The 18,358-nt window shown below is 41.0% G+C and overlaps 1 protein-coding gene across 1 annotated transcript in view; it reads right to left on the reverse strand.

The window, feature by feature from the left end:
• MAPKAPK3 (MAPK activated protein kinase 3) overlaps positions 1-18,358 on the reverse strand; it is a 92,190-nt gene that overhangs the window by 22,473 nt on the left and 51,359 nt on the right. Inside the window, exon 3 of the mRNA XM_031958636.1 lies at positions 238-377. Within this exon, the coding sequence (XP_031814496.1) occupies positions 238-377 (140 nt within the window). The remainder of the gene's footprint in view (positions 1-237; positions 378-18,358) is intronic.

The raw sequence follows: 18,358 nt of genomic DNA on the forward strand, positions 1-18,358 counted from the left end.
TGGGGAGATCCAGAGAAGCCTTTATTGCAAGGCTATTCCAGCTCTACCATTTTAGTGTCTGACATTCCTGGGTTCCCATGGCTAGAGAAGGGTAAAGACAAAGTTGATACCCAGGACACTTATCCTCCCTCCCCTTCCTAATGGTTACTCACTCCTTGCCTTGCTCTCCCCCCACCCCAGGAAACCTGGCTGGGCAGGAGGGTGTAAGCTTCAGGGTCAGACCCATGGGGACCTCACCATTCCATGACAATCAGGAGGCACCTCTTGTTGTGGTGCATGTTCTCATAGATGTCCACGATGCGCACAATGTGGGGTCCACCTGAGGCCTGCCAGTGATGCTCTACTTCTTGCCGAGCTTTGGGACTGTCATACAGGAGCTAGAAAGAAGAAGAAGAGCCCAGAAAGGTTTACACTCAAATATTCACACTGTCCCTGCTGCCTCCCCCCCTTTACCACCAGCTCTAAAACCCACAGACTTCCCAAGGTAACTGCCTTTTGTCCAGAAATTCTGTTTGAATCTGAGCCTCCCAGACTTCAATAAGTTAATATTTGGATTTCACATAGCATTTCTCTGAGATACTCAGTAGGTAGTGCATATTATATTTATCTCTGTTGATATCTTAACTGAACTCCACATATCACCCAATATTCTGTATATAATAAATATGTGTTGAAATGAATTTCTTCATTCCTTTTTAGGCTTCATTTCTGATTTCCCTCAACTTTCTCTATAATGTCCTAGAAACTTTTTCGTCCTAGAAGCTTATTTTACCCCTGGACTTTACACACTGGAAATACCCCCCATTTCTGAAGCCTCTGTGTGTGTGTGTGTGTGTGTGTGTGTGTGTGTTTCTCTCTCTCTCTCTCTCTGTTTCTCTCTCTCTCTCTCTCTGTCTCTCTCTCTCTCCGTCCTTCCCTCCCTCCCTCCCTCCCTCCCTCTCTCTCTCTCTTTCTCTGTCTCTGTCTCTCTGTCTTTCTCTCTGGGTCTCTCTGTGTGTCTCTCTCTATTTCTCTCTGTCTTTCTCTGTCTCTCTCTCTCTGTCTCTCTCTGTCTCTCTCTGTCTCTCTCTCTCTGTCTCTCTCTGTCTTTCTCTGTCTCTCTCTCTCTCTCATTGGATGGTTTTCCTGACATTCTCCACTTTAAGGACAACACCCTGACTTCATTCTTCTCCAATTTTGCTCATTTTTGAAATCTCAATTCTGAGCACAATACCTGGGGCATGGTATCCGGCACTTAATAAATGCCAGGTTTGATTTGAATTATTTTGGATTGTTCTTCTATGAAAAGAGAGGACTCACAATGAAAAAAAACCAGCTCCCTGCATTTATAAGAACCAGGTTTGGGGATGGAAGACATGGATGTGAATCCTTGTTCTGACCCACACTGGAATTTAATCTCGGCCAAGATACTTCATCTGTTTCTGCTTGTGTGAAATGACATAAACATACTATATACATACATACATACATGTGAGCTGTGATCATTATCATCATTCTGGAACCAAAGCAAGAAACGCACTATTTTGTGTCTAACATTCCTGGGTTCCCAAGGCTAGAGAAGCATAAAAAAGACAGATACCCTGATACCCAGGACACTTCCCACCCTTCCCTTCATGATGGCTTCTCACTCCTTGCCTAGGAACCTGGCTGGGTCATAGTTGGTGTGAGCTAGCAAATATCTGAAACCAGATTTGAACTCCGGAAGAAGAATCTTTCTGACATCAACCGTGGCATGTTATCCACTATGAAAATCAGCTGCTCTGGGTTTTGTAAGAAAGCCACTTTTATACATCTTTTGGTGGTCTAAACTGTTTTACACATATGCACATATGTGTATATAGATATATATATATACACACACACATACATTATATACTAATTATAATATATAATCATTAATATGCAATAAAGAATCATTAGTATAATATATAACTATTAAAATATACTATATAATCATTATAACATATAAATAATATAATAAATAAATATAATATTATATATAAAACATTATTATACTACCTTACATGTTTTCCATCACTCTGGGGCCTTATAGCAAGCTTGTGAGGTAATTAGGATGGGTATTATTATCTCCTTTTTACAAAGGAGCCAGAACAGAGGGAAGTTAAGTGATTTTGCCCAAAGGCATATAGATTCTAAGTATGAGAGCCAAGAATTCTCACTAGTTCTAAAAGCAGAGCTCTGCCGGATGCTTTTAACTTTCTAAAGTGTCTTTAAATCTATCATGTTACTTTATTCTGTAAAGTAAGCAGGGCAGGCACTCTTCTCCCCCTCCCCCCATTTTACAGATAGAGAAATCAAGGCTACAGCAGATGAGCCCACTTGCCACAGATTATACAGTGAGTTGTCCAGGCCTCCTGACATCAAGGACCCAGCTCTTCCTACCATACTGGGCTGCTGCCAATTGCATGTTTTGATCTAGCTCGCCTGTGACCGAGGAAAAGTATTTATGAGATTTGGGGACACAAAGCAGAGCTAAATGGATCATACTGAGATCACATCCAAAAGCCTGGCCTCCTGCTGCAACCAAATGAGCCGAGCAGACCCAGAGACACCCAGCCAGTGATTCCCTCCTAGGCCCCAGATGTTACTCTGTGTGATCATCTTGAGAGGTTGAATCTAATAAGATGAATTTAATGGGGATAAAAAGTCCTCACTTGTGTTTAAAGGAAAAAAGAGTCAGCCGAACAAGTGCAAAATGAGGAAGAATGATTAGTTATTCATTTGAAAAGAAAATCTGAGGCTTTGGGATTGCAAACTCAATCCGAACCAACAGAATGACAGCCACAAATACTATTTCATTCTTAGGATTTTTTTTAACTTAGCATGGGGTGCTAATCGTAGGTTATTAGAGACATAGATATCTAGAAGGGAAGGGACCTGAGAGACCATATCGTCTAACCCCTTCACTTTCATACCCTTTGAAGGGGGTGATTTGGTTAAAGTCACATGGACTTGGTGGATAAGCTAGAAAAGACTAGAAGGTCCTTTTCAGTTCAGATTATTTCATTCATAGAAAATAGGATTCTATTTTCTAATGGTTATGATCTCAAGCTAGAATGACCTCCTCATCAAAGCCATCTTCAAATCTAATTCTTGACCTCAGAGGAAAGTGAAGGTATGGAGAAAGATCTGATTTATAGGGGAAGTAATTCTAGGTAGAAGTAGGAATATTTATTATCAACCGAGGTACCTGCCATCTTCAAAGCACTGACCTATAATCTGGGTTTAGAATTAGGACAACCACTTTAATATAGACTTAAAAAATCACAGAACTGGCTTATCTTCTGAACTGCAGAGAGAATTCTGTTCATTGAGTATCAGTACCCAATGTAATGTGCCAGACAAGAGACAGAGACATCTAGGACTCTTGTTTGCCAAAGCATTGAAGAGCAAGGAGGCAGCCATGGGACCCTGGACGGAGAAGTCACTTAACAGAGAAGGGATGTTTATCTCTACCCTATTGGCCCTTTTTTCCGCTGGTGACTCATTTCTCCCAGAATATGAGAGGTGCTTCCTAGCCCCAAGAAGTCTCCTGTGATTGGTTGCTGATTACTGATTGCCAGAAAACAGACCTGGGACAGATGTTGTCCCTCCACTCCAAGACTGGTTGTCGGAGAGAGGATCTCCATACCACAGCAGTAGTGAAAGAAGAAAAATTTGTATTTCTGTGGCCTTGATAATCTGCAAAGAGTTTCCATCACAACGCTTCCATGAGTTTGATAGAGATGGTAATATCTCCCTTACCTATGGGGAAACTGGGGCACAAAAAGAAGAGGTTATTTACCCAAATGTATATGCCTGGGAGTGGTAGAGCTAGGACTAGCCAGATCTCCTCATTTGGCCCATAATGCAGATGCCCTTTTCCCTCAGACAGGCCAAGGGAATCCCCATCTTTGAGCTCTTGCTCAGACTCCTCCCCTTTATTTATTGCCTTGCTCCTTTCTGTCCATTTATTAATTTCTCATAGCCTGAAGAAGTTTCATTTCCTCCACGAAATCTTCCTCTAATTTGCAATCTCTTCCTGTTCCAGCATTTTTATTCTACCATCAAGTTTAGGCTGTTTCCTGTTAGAATCAGGAAGAAGCCTGAATCACTGTTTTAACTAGATCTGAATTGAACTCTTTTGTTTTACAAACAGTAAAGAGGGGAAGGGATTTGTCCAAATTGTGACTAAATTAAAAGTAGGACCCTAAGTCACCTGACTTTGGGGACTCTGTGATGAATTTCCAATACAATGTTTTCTTATTCTGTTTCCTATGTCAAGTCAACATGTATTTATTAATCACTCATTATGTGCCATGCACTATGGCAAGGAGTGGGAATTCAACTATAAGCAGAAAGAAAGAGAGTTTCTGCCTTCATGGAACTTAGATTAACAAGAGTCCTGTCTCTCTAACTAGTTTGTAAAGGTCTTCTTTAAGTGCAAGGGACAGAAATGGCATAATGGAAAAATCACCAAATTCCCAGGCATAAGACCTGGGATGGAGAGCTGCCTAAAACATTTTCTAGTCATGTGACAACTGATAAGTCATTTCAGATCTTAAGAGTTATTATGTGGAAAGTGCTTTGTAAATTTTCAAATATTATAGAAATGTAAACTGTTACTGGTAGATATCTCTGTATCCCCCAGAGCCACACTGGATGGTGGTAATGAAAACATTATAATTTTTCAATAAATGTTGCTTAGACTGACTGATTCCAAGCAAGAAGTCAGAAAGAGGTCAAGTTTCCCAAAGTTTCTTCCCTAGAACTGTTCACCACCAATTGTTGCATCAGTGACTTGATATGTATACTGGATATGCTTATAAATCATAATTGACATCCACTGGGAAATCATGATGATGGCCTGTGCCTCTGATTTCAATACACAACTCTTTCTGTTTATACCATCAGTATTCTATGCCGTGTTTTTCTATTACAAATAGAATTTGGATTACTTTCATCTTGAAAGTGATTTGGGAATTACACATCTTCTTCATCCCAGCCTAAAATGATGAGAGCTCCTCCCTGACTGGAAGTCATCCCTGGGTTTGGGCTTTTGTCCCCTACCTTATCATAGGATCAGGAACCCTGGGAGAGCTTCACAGATTTGTTTCCTATGATAGATAAGGCACATGATATCACAATTGGTCCAATCAACTAAGTGACACAATGGGTAGGATGCTGAGCCTCAAATCAAGAAAACTCATCTTCTTGAGTCCAAATATTGCTTCATACACTTACTGGCTGTTTGACCCTAGGCATGTCACTTAATTCTATTTGCCTCAGTTTCCTCATCTGTAAAATGACCTGGAGAAGAAAATGGCAAATCACTGCAATATCTTTGCCAAGAAAACTCCAAATGGAGTCAGATATGATTGAAATGACTGAATAAGAACAATAAATCCTTCATTTCTCCTCTGGATAATGAAATCATTGCCCACTACCAACCCCTATCCTCCAGGTACTGAAGCCATTCTGCAAAGAGGCATTCCTATACTCAAGGAGGCAGGTCGTATTACAATTTTACTACATTGGTCAATGTCCATAGCAATACTTACAGAAAGGGGAAAAAAAGGCATAATGTAATCTGGGAAATAAGTTGTAAAGAACAAAATAAAATATGACAATCAGTAACATTTTAGAATCAATTCCAGACAAGGACTAATCAAACTGAGATATTACCACACATTAATAATTCCCTTTCTAAATGGAAAAATGGCCCATGCAAAAGAGAGGTTCTAAAAGATACAAAAATCTTCACGTTGGAAGTTAGTAAATCATTAACATAACTTCACCTTGCCTAATATTCCAGAATATTAGTATTTCATTGTTGTGAGAAACCTTGTTTTTATTAGTGTGAAGTTCTCTTCACCAATGCATATTTGTAGCCTGATTATCCCAGTGGCCTCCATGAATCAATGGCTAACTGTAGAGCAATGGGCTACATCATTCCCTCGAGCCACTGAAAGGTCATCCTCAAAGTCTTTCTAGCATGTGGGACCTGCCTGAACTTTTCATTCCACCAGTAGATCCTTTGTTTAGCGCTTTTTTTTCCCCTGAGGCAAGTGGGGTTAAGTGACTTGCTCATGGTCACACAGCTAGTACGTGTTAAGTGTCTGAGGCCAGATTTGAACTCAGGTCCTCCTGACTTCTGGGCTGGTACTCTACCCACTGAACCACCTAGCTGCTTCATACTAGCAGATCCTTGAATAAATAACCTTAAAAAGGTTCACCTCCATGCCATGATGAGGCACTTAAAGAACACTTTAACCTTGGAGAAACTTTAGTAGCATAAATGCTGATTAAAATTACCTATGAAAATTCTGGTGTGTTTCTAGATAAATAGGGAAGAATAAAAGGCAATGTGAAAAGTCCTCAGGCTCAAGTTAACTAGACTGAAGAAGAATGTTATCTATCATATTTTGTATATTCTTTTTTTTATGCATATGTGTCCCCCAATAGAATGTTAGCTCTTTTGGGGACAAGGATTGTTTCATTTTTATTTTGTGTGCCTAGTGTCTAGCACAGTACTTGGCTAAATATTTGGTCATCGATGATGATGGACATGATTTTGAAATGGATTTCCATAATGACTTACTAATCTGAGTTTGAGAAACCTATGAATACCTGGTTGCAAAGAGAGAACAAAAGGATCACTTTTAATTATCCTTTGTCCCTAGAAAACACTGTATCCTAGATAAGTGCCTTTTAGATAAAGCATTTTAACTAAAAGTCCCATCATTAGCCTTTTAATCAATGACTGCTTTTGAGAAGTGACTACAGTTTCCCTATGGGAGAGTTAAAGCTGTCAATAGTATTTTTAGAGAAGTCTATCATTCTGTAGCTGAATTGAGCACCCAGTCTGATGTCTGGTTCTTGGGTTAAACTTTCAGTTTATTTAAAGATTTGAATACAGACCCACAAGAGAGGAAGGGGTATGTAGCCAACTATAGAGGATCAAAGCTCTACCATAATTAGCACTGTCAGAGTGCTGAGAGGCAAAGGGATGTATTTTTAGAAAGTTCTATAGAGCTTTCCAGATTTATAATCAATCAATAACCAATTCCCTCTTCACAAAGTATTTCCTTTTTATCAAGTCCTTTTTTTTTAAACAAAGAATTTAGGCTATAGCTCTACCATTGTAGAGTTCTGGAGAATGGTCTGTAGGTGGCTGCCATTTTTTTGTGTGATGGAATTTCAAGAACACTCTCCTGGTATCAGTGACTGTGGTTTTTATGATGATAAGGAAGCAGTTCCAGGAAAGCACCAGTAAATGCCTGCTCAGATAGTTAAATATGTGGGCAATGATTCATTGGCTTATTATTTATAGCCTCCTGAAAGTGGCTGAGTTCTTTTCCAAAAATCTCCCACTTCAGCTTCTAAATAATTATGGTACTCTGTTCTCAGGACTAACAAGAGTGGAACCGCCACATTTGCACTGCCTCACCTAGCCCTGGATTTACTGAGGCAATGGCACTTAAAGAAATGAAATCAGGAAGTATGGTTACACTGGCCAAATGTGGGAGAAACCTACTGTTTTCCAATGCTAGAGGCAGCACAATTTTAAAGGCACTTGGGGATTGCTTTTTTTTCTTTTTGAATCTCAAAAGAGGAAGATTCTAAGAGAATGAAAAAGAGGGGGAAAGGGACAATTCCAAATGAATTGTGGCATTATTACCTCCCCCCAAAAAAAAATCTTTAAGAAAAAATTCAAAAATAGATGTTCATTTTTTCATCTCTAGAAGATCTTTATAAGAATAGTCTACACATGTACAAGGGGTTTCCTTGATGAAAACATGAGAAGGAAACAGGAAAGCTCATGAAGATGATTTTTTTATAGTAGATTCCCTCTTCAGAGTAACATAGCTGATTGAAATATATGGAGAATACTCAATTGCACTGGAGAATCTAACATCTATCTCACATCTGTTAATTATGAAAAATATACACTTTTAAAGGCTTTTCTTAAACAAAGTATCTCTCCCATGTATACATAAAAGTTATATGATGCCATGAGACTAGCTCTGTTGGAAATAGCTCTGTCCAGTGATCTGCTAAGTATCAAGTAAGGCATAAAAAGGAGATATAAGCTTCACTAAAGTCTTCAGGTCATAGAGGAGATCTTATACTAAATCCAAATAATTGAATTTTCTGGTGATGAAAAGATATTTATAGAAGCACTTGTTTGTAGAGCATGTTGTCTTGATTATACTAAGCTCCCAGCACACTATAGGGCTTTTTCAGTGAGAGCCATGGTTGTGGAAAGAAATGGTCTAATAATCCACATTGGAAAAACAAAGTAGATAAAGCATATTTTATTAACTCACAGGGTAGATATGTAGAATATATACTAGACACATACACGTAGATATGTGTGTATGTATGCATACATAAAAAATAAAGACACACACACACGTACACGTAATTCTTCAGCATAGGGAACTCCCAGGGAGAAAATTCCTTCTGTCAGTACAGATCAGTCACTGTCCTGAATCTTAGACTCTTGAAGAATTGCCTTGGGAATACTGAGAATGCCTTGCCCAGAATTATATAGCCAGTATGTATCAGAAGCTACACTAGAATTCATGTCTTCCTAACTTTGAAGTGAGCTTCTCGTGATATATATTATATCATACACATATATGGATACTTTATGCATAAATATAGATATATCTATATATACTTACATACATATAATATCATAGATAGCACAGGTAAATCATGAGCTCAATCCAGAATAGCATGGAAAGAGGCAAAGAGACTGCATTTAAGAAACTATCCAACACTTTCAATTACCCTAAGCTGCTTGCTGACATAAAAGTACATCTTTTTTAAATGACAATATTCCCCTGGAGATTTTATTTGGCTACAAATCACAAGACACTATGCTTTCTGAAGACAACCTTGCAAGTAATCCAATAACAGTGTAAAGACACACAATGAAGAGTAAGCAGGCTATGACAAAGTCTTATGTAGAAAAGCAACATAAAAGGCCATCAGGGTAATTTATGAATGGAAAAGTAGGTCCTCAGGGCATGTAGGAAGAGTGAAAAGCAGCCAACTAGGCTGTGTGAGTGCTGGACTGATAGTCACAAATCTAAGAAGACACAGAGAAGTTTCAATGATAACTGATAGGTAGAATGTTCACATAGCCAATGAAGTACACTGAAAAAGGGCAAGATTCTGAATGGCAGCCTCTTGGGATACATGAGAATAAAGAGAGTGGGGAAATGTCAGTGTAGGGAAGGAGAAGGAGTTGGTAAGAGGCATCTAGAAGTTATGCCCGAAGAGGAGGAATGTGACAGTGAAAGGCAGAAAGTCGGAACTTGGAAGGAGTATGTGGGAAGTGGACACCAGAAAATATAGTCTCTGGTTAGCAACTTAAGCATCATGATCACATGACTCCAGATACCAGAAGAGCATTGCCTTATTAAATGGCTTTAAAAGCTGAAGTTATCACACTGGAATAAGAGACCTTTCTATTTTTATCTCTAACTGCCTCTATTATATATAACATATATATTTCTATTCTTATCTCTACTCACTACTTGCAATGACCTAAGCCTCAATCTATCCCCAACAATTGCAATACTATACAAATTAATCAATTGATCAATTTTTTCTGAGTCTTTACTATATGCCCAGTTTTGTGCCAGGTATTGTAGAGAACAAAGAGGTAGCAGGAAAAATAAGCTCTAAGCTCTATTCTTTTTTTTTTTTTGACAGTTATATATATAATGCCTTAAGTTTTATTTTTTTATTTTATTATTTTTTATATAGTCTTTTTTTAATAGGCTCTATTCTTGAGGAAGTCATAGATAAGTTAGGAAGAGGAGAATCCCCCACAAAATATCAGAAAAGGACAATGAATGCTGTGAGACAATGTGTTGAAATGTGGATGGTGAGTTAGACTCCAAACCAGAACTAGCCAAGTTCAAATCTTGACATACATTGGCCGTATGATCCTGAGCAAGTAAATTCTCAGAGTTCCAGGCAACTCAAGCTGTACTGACAGAAAGGATTCTTCATTGGCAGCTCCCACACTAAAAAGATTCCAAGTCCAGTGTCTTCCATAGTGGCTTCCCAAGTCTTCCTCTATTCCATCCCTCAAGTTGTATGTTTAATCCTTAAATTTCCTTTATATATCCTGTTTTTTAAATCACTATCTTTTACGTGCATGGTGATCATGTTTTTGTTTCATGTTGCTTTTTGTTCCTCTTCTTTCAGATTGTTCTTCACTTCAGCATATTTGAATTTTCAATCATTTTCTTTCTGTTTTGATTCTTTGGCAAGGCTTGCCACTGTAGGTTCAAGTTTTCCTATTCTGCCAATTATTTCTGCAGTGACGATCATAAATTCTGCTCTCACAATTCTTATTTCTCTTTTAAACTATGCAGGAACTTTCACCAACAGTTTCATGCTTTCTTGTGAATGGTTCTTCTGCCTCATCAGGTGCAACATTGGTTCACGGATATCTGGACTCATTTAGCTGACAGACAGGCCATGTTCCTTCCCTCGAGTTGGGAGACATAGAGGAGAGGGAAGGCTTAAAGAGGAAAATGAGAGAGGACTGCCTTAAGGGAAAAATAATTCAGTAGCCACCATGCTCATTCATTCATGGCACACATATTCCATGGATAAGGGTGACTTCTGGTATTTGCTGGCGTCAAATGCTAACTAGGCAGTGAATACAGTTATAGAATCATGTAAACAGTATGTAATTGTGTGGCACACAGTTAAACCCTTTCAAGAAATACTTATTAAATGCCTTATTTGAATATTAAATTATTAAATGGGTTCAGATCTTTGTAGTAGGACTCTGAGGAGAGTTACATTTTAAATGTTACCATTACCCTCACAGAACAATAAAGCAATCAGTTTGGAAAAAAATAAATATAAAAACACAAATATAATAATAATAAAATAATAAATAAAAGCCCTAAATTCAGTGTAGGATAAGAGTTAGATGGGATAAGAAAAAAGGGAGAAGCCAGAATGAGTTACAGTTCTTACTCCCTAAGAGGATCACAACAAAAGACCAGTCAACCTACATCATGCCTGAAGACTCCTTAAAATTGTGGGTTAGCTCTATAACTAGCACAGCAGATCAGAGCTTTGTCAGGCAGATGACCCAGGAGGGGCAGGCCTTCCCCACTGCTCCTTATCTGATTCTAAAAAAACATTTCCAGTAGTGACTGTCACCTTCCAGCCCTCACACCTGGACTCTCGCTGACCTGTGTTGCCCTGTGGTATCCTGCTCTTACTATGGAGGGTACAGTCCAGATCTGAGAACTAGGAAGCCCCCTCCCCACACAACAAAACATATGGTTGGACTATTGTAGGATCACCAATCTTTGAACTCTCTACACCTGAAGTACATTACAGGGTGAAGTAAAAGGAGGTCTCAAAGTCAGGGCATTCTTAAGTCCGTCTGATATCCTCCTGAAACTTAGCTGACAAGCTGAGAGAAGTAACCTGGGGGCAATATGGTACCAAGAAGAGTAAGTAAGGTTCATCAACCAAACTACACGTGAGGGTCAAGGAAACATGAGACATACACAGAATAAGAAAGGAGCACAAAATGTTTGTTTAGTAAAGAGTTACTTAGAACCATTGCGCCCTCCCCCCTCCCCCTGCTCCCCAGCCCATGAGGAGCTGCTGGTGAGCTTCAGTTAGTACTGACAAATTACATGGATTAAGAGATGTATGGGTGATAGTTAGATGTCCAATATCAGAAACCTCTCCCTGTGCCTCCTTTTGCTACTAGCCTGTTCTAAGAAGGTTATTCTGAAGACTCGGGGGTATAGTTTATTCATTCATTTTGAGAGGTAGGAATACTAATTTATATACTGGTTTATGTGGAATCATTTGAAGGGCCTCAGGAATTCTTCCCATCCTCACAAAAAAAAAAATGCCTTCCCATTCCTGCCCCCATGCCTTCCCACTTCTCCTACTGTCTGAAATTCCATCATTAATTCAGTCTGGTTCACAGAATCAAATGATTCAGAAATGGAAAGGACTTTAGAGATCAGGATTTATTTATCAATAATTATTAGGTCTGATCATATCACCCCCACCATTCCCATCCCTTGTACTTAATAAGCTTCAGTGGTTCACTTCAGTGGCTCCATATTACCTTCAAGATCAAATGCAAAGTTCTCTGAACTTATCTAAAGTTCTCCTTACAACCTAACCCCTTCTTATTTTTTCATTCTCAATAAATTTACTATGCCCCCTATACCCAATACGAGCAGCTAGGTGGTGCGGTGGATAGAGTGCCAAGCTTAGAGTCAGAAAGACTAATCTTCCTGAGTTCAAATCCAGCCTCAGACACTTATTAGTTGTATGATCTTAGGCAAGTCACTTAACTCTGTTTGCCTCAGTTTTCTCATCTGTAAAATGAACTGGCAAATCACTACAGTATCTCTCCCAAGAAAAGCTCAAATGAGGTCACAAAGTGTTGGAACAACAACACTCTACACTCCAGCTACACTGGACCACTTGTTCTCTACACATGACACTCCATGCCTTTGTTCTGACTCTCCCCCCCGCCATCCCTTCAAGTCCTGGAATGTTCTGGCTCCCATCCCCTCCTCTTACTTTCCCCAATCTTCTCCTTTCGGACTGATTTGTGCCTTCTTTGTATACATTATGTACCTAGTCGAGCACATGTTCTCTTAATAGTTAGAACAGAAGCTCCTTGAGGTCAGGGACTGGTTTTATTGCCTGTCAGCTGTTGACACAATGCCTGGGATATAGTAGGCACTTAATTAATGCTTGTTGAATCATGACCGGGCAATCTGAGTAGGAATGGGACTGCCTTCTAACTCTACTAAGGGTCTTGATTTTATGATTCTGTGAAAGAGCTGTCCTGGTCCCACATCCAGAGAATGAATCCTTATAGTGTGTGTGCAGGAGATCACTGTGCTCTTGAATGCCTTCTGGCCAGAGAGACACGATCAGAGAAATCTGTCCCACAAACTTGCTGACAACAATCTGGCTGCCAGGATGGACTCCTTGTTTTGTTGTCTCTCCCCCCCCCCCCCACAATTTGTCTGCTGGGTTCTTTATCCTCCCCCTCTCATCTTGGCATGGTGGGTACACAGCTTTAGTCATCACTTTCCAATCCTGCCAACAAGAACTATTGGCAGGCGTGGACAGCCAGGTTTCTCAAATAAAAGGAAGCCTGGGGGGTGTGGTGTTTGAGAGGAAGCCTTCCAGCTCTCAGAGAGGAGAGGCTATAAATGAAACTGTCTTTGCTGGGAAACATAGTTATGAAATTAATTGCTTAGTCATGATTGCTAATAAGATATAGTCTCCTTGCTTCCAGAGATGCTTCAGACACATCATTGTGCCAAGTATATGTGAGGGGGAGAGAGACACAGAGAGAGAGACAGAGAAAGAGAGAGAAAGAGAGGGAGGGGGAGAGAGGAAGAGGGAGAGGGAAAAGGAGAAAGAGGAGAAAGAGAGAGGGAGAAAGAGACAGAGAAAGGGAGAGACAGAGAGAGACAGAGACAGAGAGGGAGGAGAGAGAGAGAGAGAGAGAGAGAGAGACAGAGAGAGACAGAGATGGGGATAGGGAGAGACAGACAGACAGAGAGACAGAAAGACAGAGAGAGCAGAGACACAGAGAAAGAGAGGGAGGGGAGAGAGGAAGAGGGAGAGAGGAAGAGGGAGAGAGAAAGATAGAGGGAGAAAGAGACAGAGAGGGAGAGACAGAGAGAGACAGAGACAGAGAGGGGGGCTAGGAAGAGAGAGAGAGAGACACAGAGAGAGAGACAGAGACAGAGAGAGACAGAGAGACAGAGAGAAGAGAAGAGAGAAGAGGACAGGAGAGGAGAGGAAAGGAGAGGAAGAGGAAGAGGGAGAGGGAAAGGGAGAAGAAGGAGGAGAAAGAGAGGGAGAGGGAGAGACAGAGAGATAGAGGGAGAGACAGAGAAAGAGACAGAAAGAAGGGATAGAAAGAGAGAGGGGAGAGGGATAGGAAGAGAGAGGGGGAAAGAAGAGAAGAAAAAGAAGAAGAGGAGATCCACACAGAGACAGAAATATACACAGACAGAAAGACACAGAGAGACAGACAAATAGAGATCACGATATAAAAAAAGCTCTTTCCCCATTTTGACTCTCAATTTCTTTATATGTCAAAAGACAGTTGAGTTAAATAAAAGACTAGTAAATAAAATAGTATAGAGTTAGAGGATCTGAATTAAAATTCCACTTCTGATACTCACTATCTGTATGATCTTGAGCACTTAAGTTCCAAATGAGAATATTGGACTAAATAGATTCTGAAATTTCTCCAAGTTCTAGGCCATTAATCTTAATAATCAAGTGGCTTCTGAAGCCTCTTTCAGTTCTATATTTCTGTTTCTATGATCCTAGGATACCTCTGGATCTTGACCATAATTCATGGCTGGGTTAAGTAGACACCTAAATGGCTAAACCAAAATCACACAAGCAGACTTATTTTCCCTCTTCTAGCTCACCATGCCCATAGTTGGATAATGTTCCCTAGAAGAAGTGAAAAATATGAATTGTATTACCTAGCATCATTGAACCATGAGTCATAAGCAGCTTTTATGTTCATTTAGTGCAATTCTTCCCAATTGTGCTCTACCTAGGGATGGACACTGAAAGTCAGAGGCAAGAAATTGACCCAATGAAGGACTCCCGATGGGAGTCAGCTGTCAGCTTGGTCCTAGATTCTCAGTACCAAGAATGTAAAAGGGCCCAAGTGAATGTTTGTTGAACTGAGTCTCCCCACAGAGGTTAACACAGATGTACCAGGGAGACTGGGGACTTTTAATCTCATTCATCTAAAGAGAAGAACCAATGGAGCCATTCCTCTCTTGCTCTAAGGAATACACAAGGAAGAACCCAGAGAGTCTGGGGATAGAACTGACTTCTCTGCAACACCCTTCTACTTCCCACCTCCCACAGCCGAGAGTGGCAGCTTTCTCCTCCCAGGACATGTGTGGAATTTGGGAGGGGAGTTTGGATCTAAATTGCTTTTGCACCTGCCCATAAGATCACATGCTGGCTCACATAGATGAAAAGGGAAAGAGCTTTTTGAGGTTATAATTGGTAGAATATGCAAAGAAATAATAGCATTGTATTTCATCCAGACATATATAATTTCCTTTGATATTAGTCTATACTTTTATGTGTAGCTGTTTGTATATTTTTATTATTTTTATGCAAATTAATAGCATGCAATAGAAAGATCAAATAATAAATATTTATAGGACTTTAAAGAGAACTTGTTATAATGTCCCTATGTAGCCTACTAACTGGGCTTCCATTTGTACGCTGAATTAATTAAATGAGCACACTATCTCCCAGAAAGTCAGGTAGAACATGGTAGAAGGATGATGTGACATGGTAGAAAATACTTGAGAACAGAACTGTCGTCTTTGTCTTTGTCCCCTCAATTGAGCACAATGTCTCAAAATGCTTGAAGAAGAGATTGAGAACCAAAGAATGAATAGTTTGTACCTTGCGTTCCATTATTGTAGGACAAACAGTACAGAAATGCAGACTAGTAGGTAAGATGAAGCTCCTCACCCAGAGTAGGAACGTAGTAAATGTTGGATTGGATTGGGATAATTAGGAGAAGGAGAATGGCAGACAAGTTCTGAATGAATTCTATAATGGAGAGGATGCAATTAAATAGCCCAGCCCTTGTCTCCCTCCCCTTCCTTTTCCCCTAATCCAGGTATTCACTGCTTTGGGTAGTAGAAAGAGTGTTTTGTTTCCATTATAAGAATTTTTTTTATTATGAAATGACCTAACACTTACTTGTTTTAGCTAAAAGAAGCAGAGAACCATAGGCATGCTGCCACGTGGGGACCCTGGCTTTTGTGTCCTTCAAGCTAAACAACTCCTGATTCGGGATGATGGTAAAGGTAGAGCAGTGGAGTGGATAAAGAGCTAGATATTAAGTTATAGTCTCTGGTGCTGGCTCCTGAAATTCAAGGAAGCTCCCAGTGTAGATGTAGCTAGATGGTATGATGGGCAAAACACTGGGCTTGGACCAGCTGTGTCCCGTCTTCCCCCCCCCCCCCCAATCATTTCACTTGTTTGCCTCTGTTTCCTCAACTTTAAAATGGAGTTAACAAGAGCACCGACCTCTCAGGTTTGTTGTGAGTTATGTGTCTAGCACACAGTGGACTCCTAATAGATATTTATTGTATTTTTTCCTAAATAAAGTTTCTCACCCACATTTAACTTAGTAGGACATCAGTGCTGCACCCTTCAGGACCATAGGGGGAAATTCATCACTCAGTTAGAAAGTGGCCCTCTCCCTCCCCATACACCCTTGCTCACACCTCCATGATCTTCATTCAAACAGGGAAGGAAGTCAGTGTTGCTGCCCCTCCAGTGACTCCCAGCTCCAGGCTGGGTAACCCATTCCAGAAATAGCTGCTCTAAGCTGCTTCTCAGCTGTGGCCAGGAAATGCAGAGGAGGAAGGCAAGGAGAAAGTTGTTTTCTGCCATTTACTGAGGTCCCTGATCCAATTATTGAGACATTAATGACTTGATCCATTGGCTTCAGGCTTGCTCTCTATAAGATAAGAGGGATGTGGTTGGGTTGAGAGACAGGATGAGGTGAAGCAGGATTGGGGGCAGGCAGTCAGAGAAAAAGGCTTCTTGGAGAGAGATTCTCTTACACACCACAAACCCCCAGGCTCCCATGAGCTATTCCTGGGGCACTCAACAGCCCCAGAGCTCATCCTGGCACTAATCCTTCCACACCCGAGATGAGAAAGAAAAGTACCCAAGCCTACACCGACAGAATCCTAAAGTGTGAAAGAAAGAACTGGGACAGCATGACCTTCAGTGTCAACCATGAAAAGCTAACTAACCCCTCTTATCCACAGGCAAATAGTAAGCACTTTAAAATTCATTCTCTCTCTCTCTCTCTCTCTCTCTCTCTCTCTCTCTCTCTCTCTCTCTCTCTCTTTCCCTCCCTTCTTTCTTCTTCCTTCCTTCCTCTTTCTCACTCCCTCCTCCCCTCCCTTCCTCTCCCTCCCTCTGTCTCTCTGTCTCTCTCCCTCCCTCCTTGTCTCTTTCTCCCCCTCTTTCTCTCTCCCTCTGTCTCACCCTCCCTTCCTGCTTCCCTCTTCCTCCCTCCCCCTTCTCCTTCTCTCTCCTTCCCTCCCTCCCTCTCCCTCCTTCTTCCTCCTTCTCCCTCCATCCTCCCCTTCCCCCCTCTCTCCCTCTCTCTCTCTCTCTCTCCCTCCCTCTCTCTTTCTTCCCCTCTTTCTCTCTCCCTCTGTCTCACCCTCCCTCCCTTCTTTCTTCTTCCTCCCTTCCCTTCTCTCTTTCCCTCCTTCCCTTTTCCTCTCCCTCCTTCCTTCTCTCCCTCTCCCTCCCCACTCTCTCTCTCTCTCTCTCTCTCTCTCTCTCTCTCTCTCTCTCACACACACACACACACACACACACACACTCTTCCACCCACCACCCACTTCCTCTATCAGTGTCAGACAGATTCTACCAGCTGACCAAGGAGAGCCCACAAGAATGGTATAGGTAAGAAAGTGACTAAGGTCAGTGCTTCCCATCCATCTCTCATCAAAGTTACCCTGCTATTTTTTCAGATCAAGGTTAATTTTAAAGGAATTATTGAAAGTCTCGGCAAATGGTTTTATGGGAAAAATCAATCACCCAGAAATAAAGAGCTTTCTCTTTTCTTGGGACTGACTGTGTTATGGCAGAGAGAAAGGGAAGCTGTTGGAGGTGGGCACTTGTCAGAATGGCACAGCCAAAAGACTGAGCTCTGGGAGTTTCAGTGGGAAGGTGAAACATGATTGGGCGGGGAGAAGTGGGGAAGAGAGAGACATCAGGGAGAGCAAGAGGAGGCCAGGCAGGAGGACAGACAGACAAATGCTACTGATGACCACACACCTGCCTGATGAAGGAAGGATCTTGCCCAAGTCCTGGGCTGCACTAGAGAGGAGGGAATCATTCCAGTTCCTGAATCTCCTTCCCAGGCTACCTCTCCACTGCCACTCATCTAGAGAGGGCTATATTTAGGAAAAGCTATTTCCCCACACAGATTAAAATAGGCATTTCTCATTGCTAACAGTGCCTGGAAAAGAGAAGGAGGGGAGAGAGAGGGCTTTTAGTTCACAATGTCACCGCTTCCCCCTCCTTAAAAAAATAACAAATTAAATAATAGTGATTATTGTGAAATTCTTTGCTTGGAAAACCAGAGAGCACAAATGCTTACAAAGCTGTAGCCCAGAAACACATCTCTGCATGTTCAAACCCATTGCAAGGGGAGTCATTTAAAGGACCTGATTGCCAAACTGAGCAGAACTGGTTCTCTCTCCCATCAAGCCCTCTGGTTGTG

This window comes from Sarcophilus harrisii, chromosome 1 (assembly GCF_902635505.1).
Source record: "Sarcophilus harrisii chromosome 1, mSarHar1.11, whole genome shotgun sequence".
Lineage (NCBI taxonomy): Eukaryota > Metazoa > Chordata > Mammalia > Dasyuromorphia > Dasyuridae > Sarcophilus > Sarcophilus harrisii.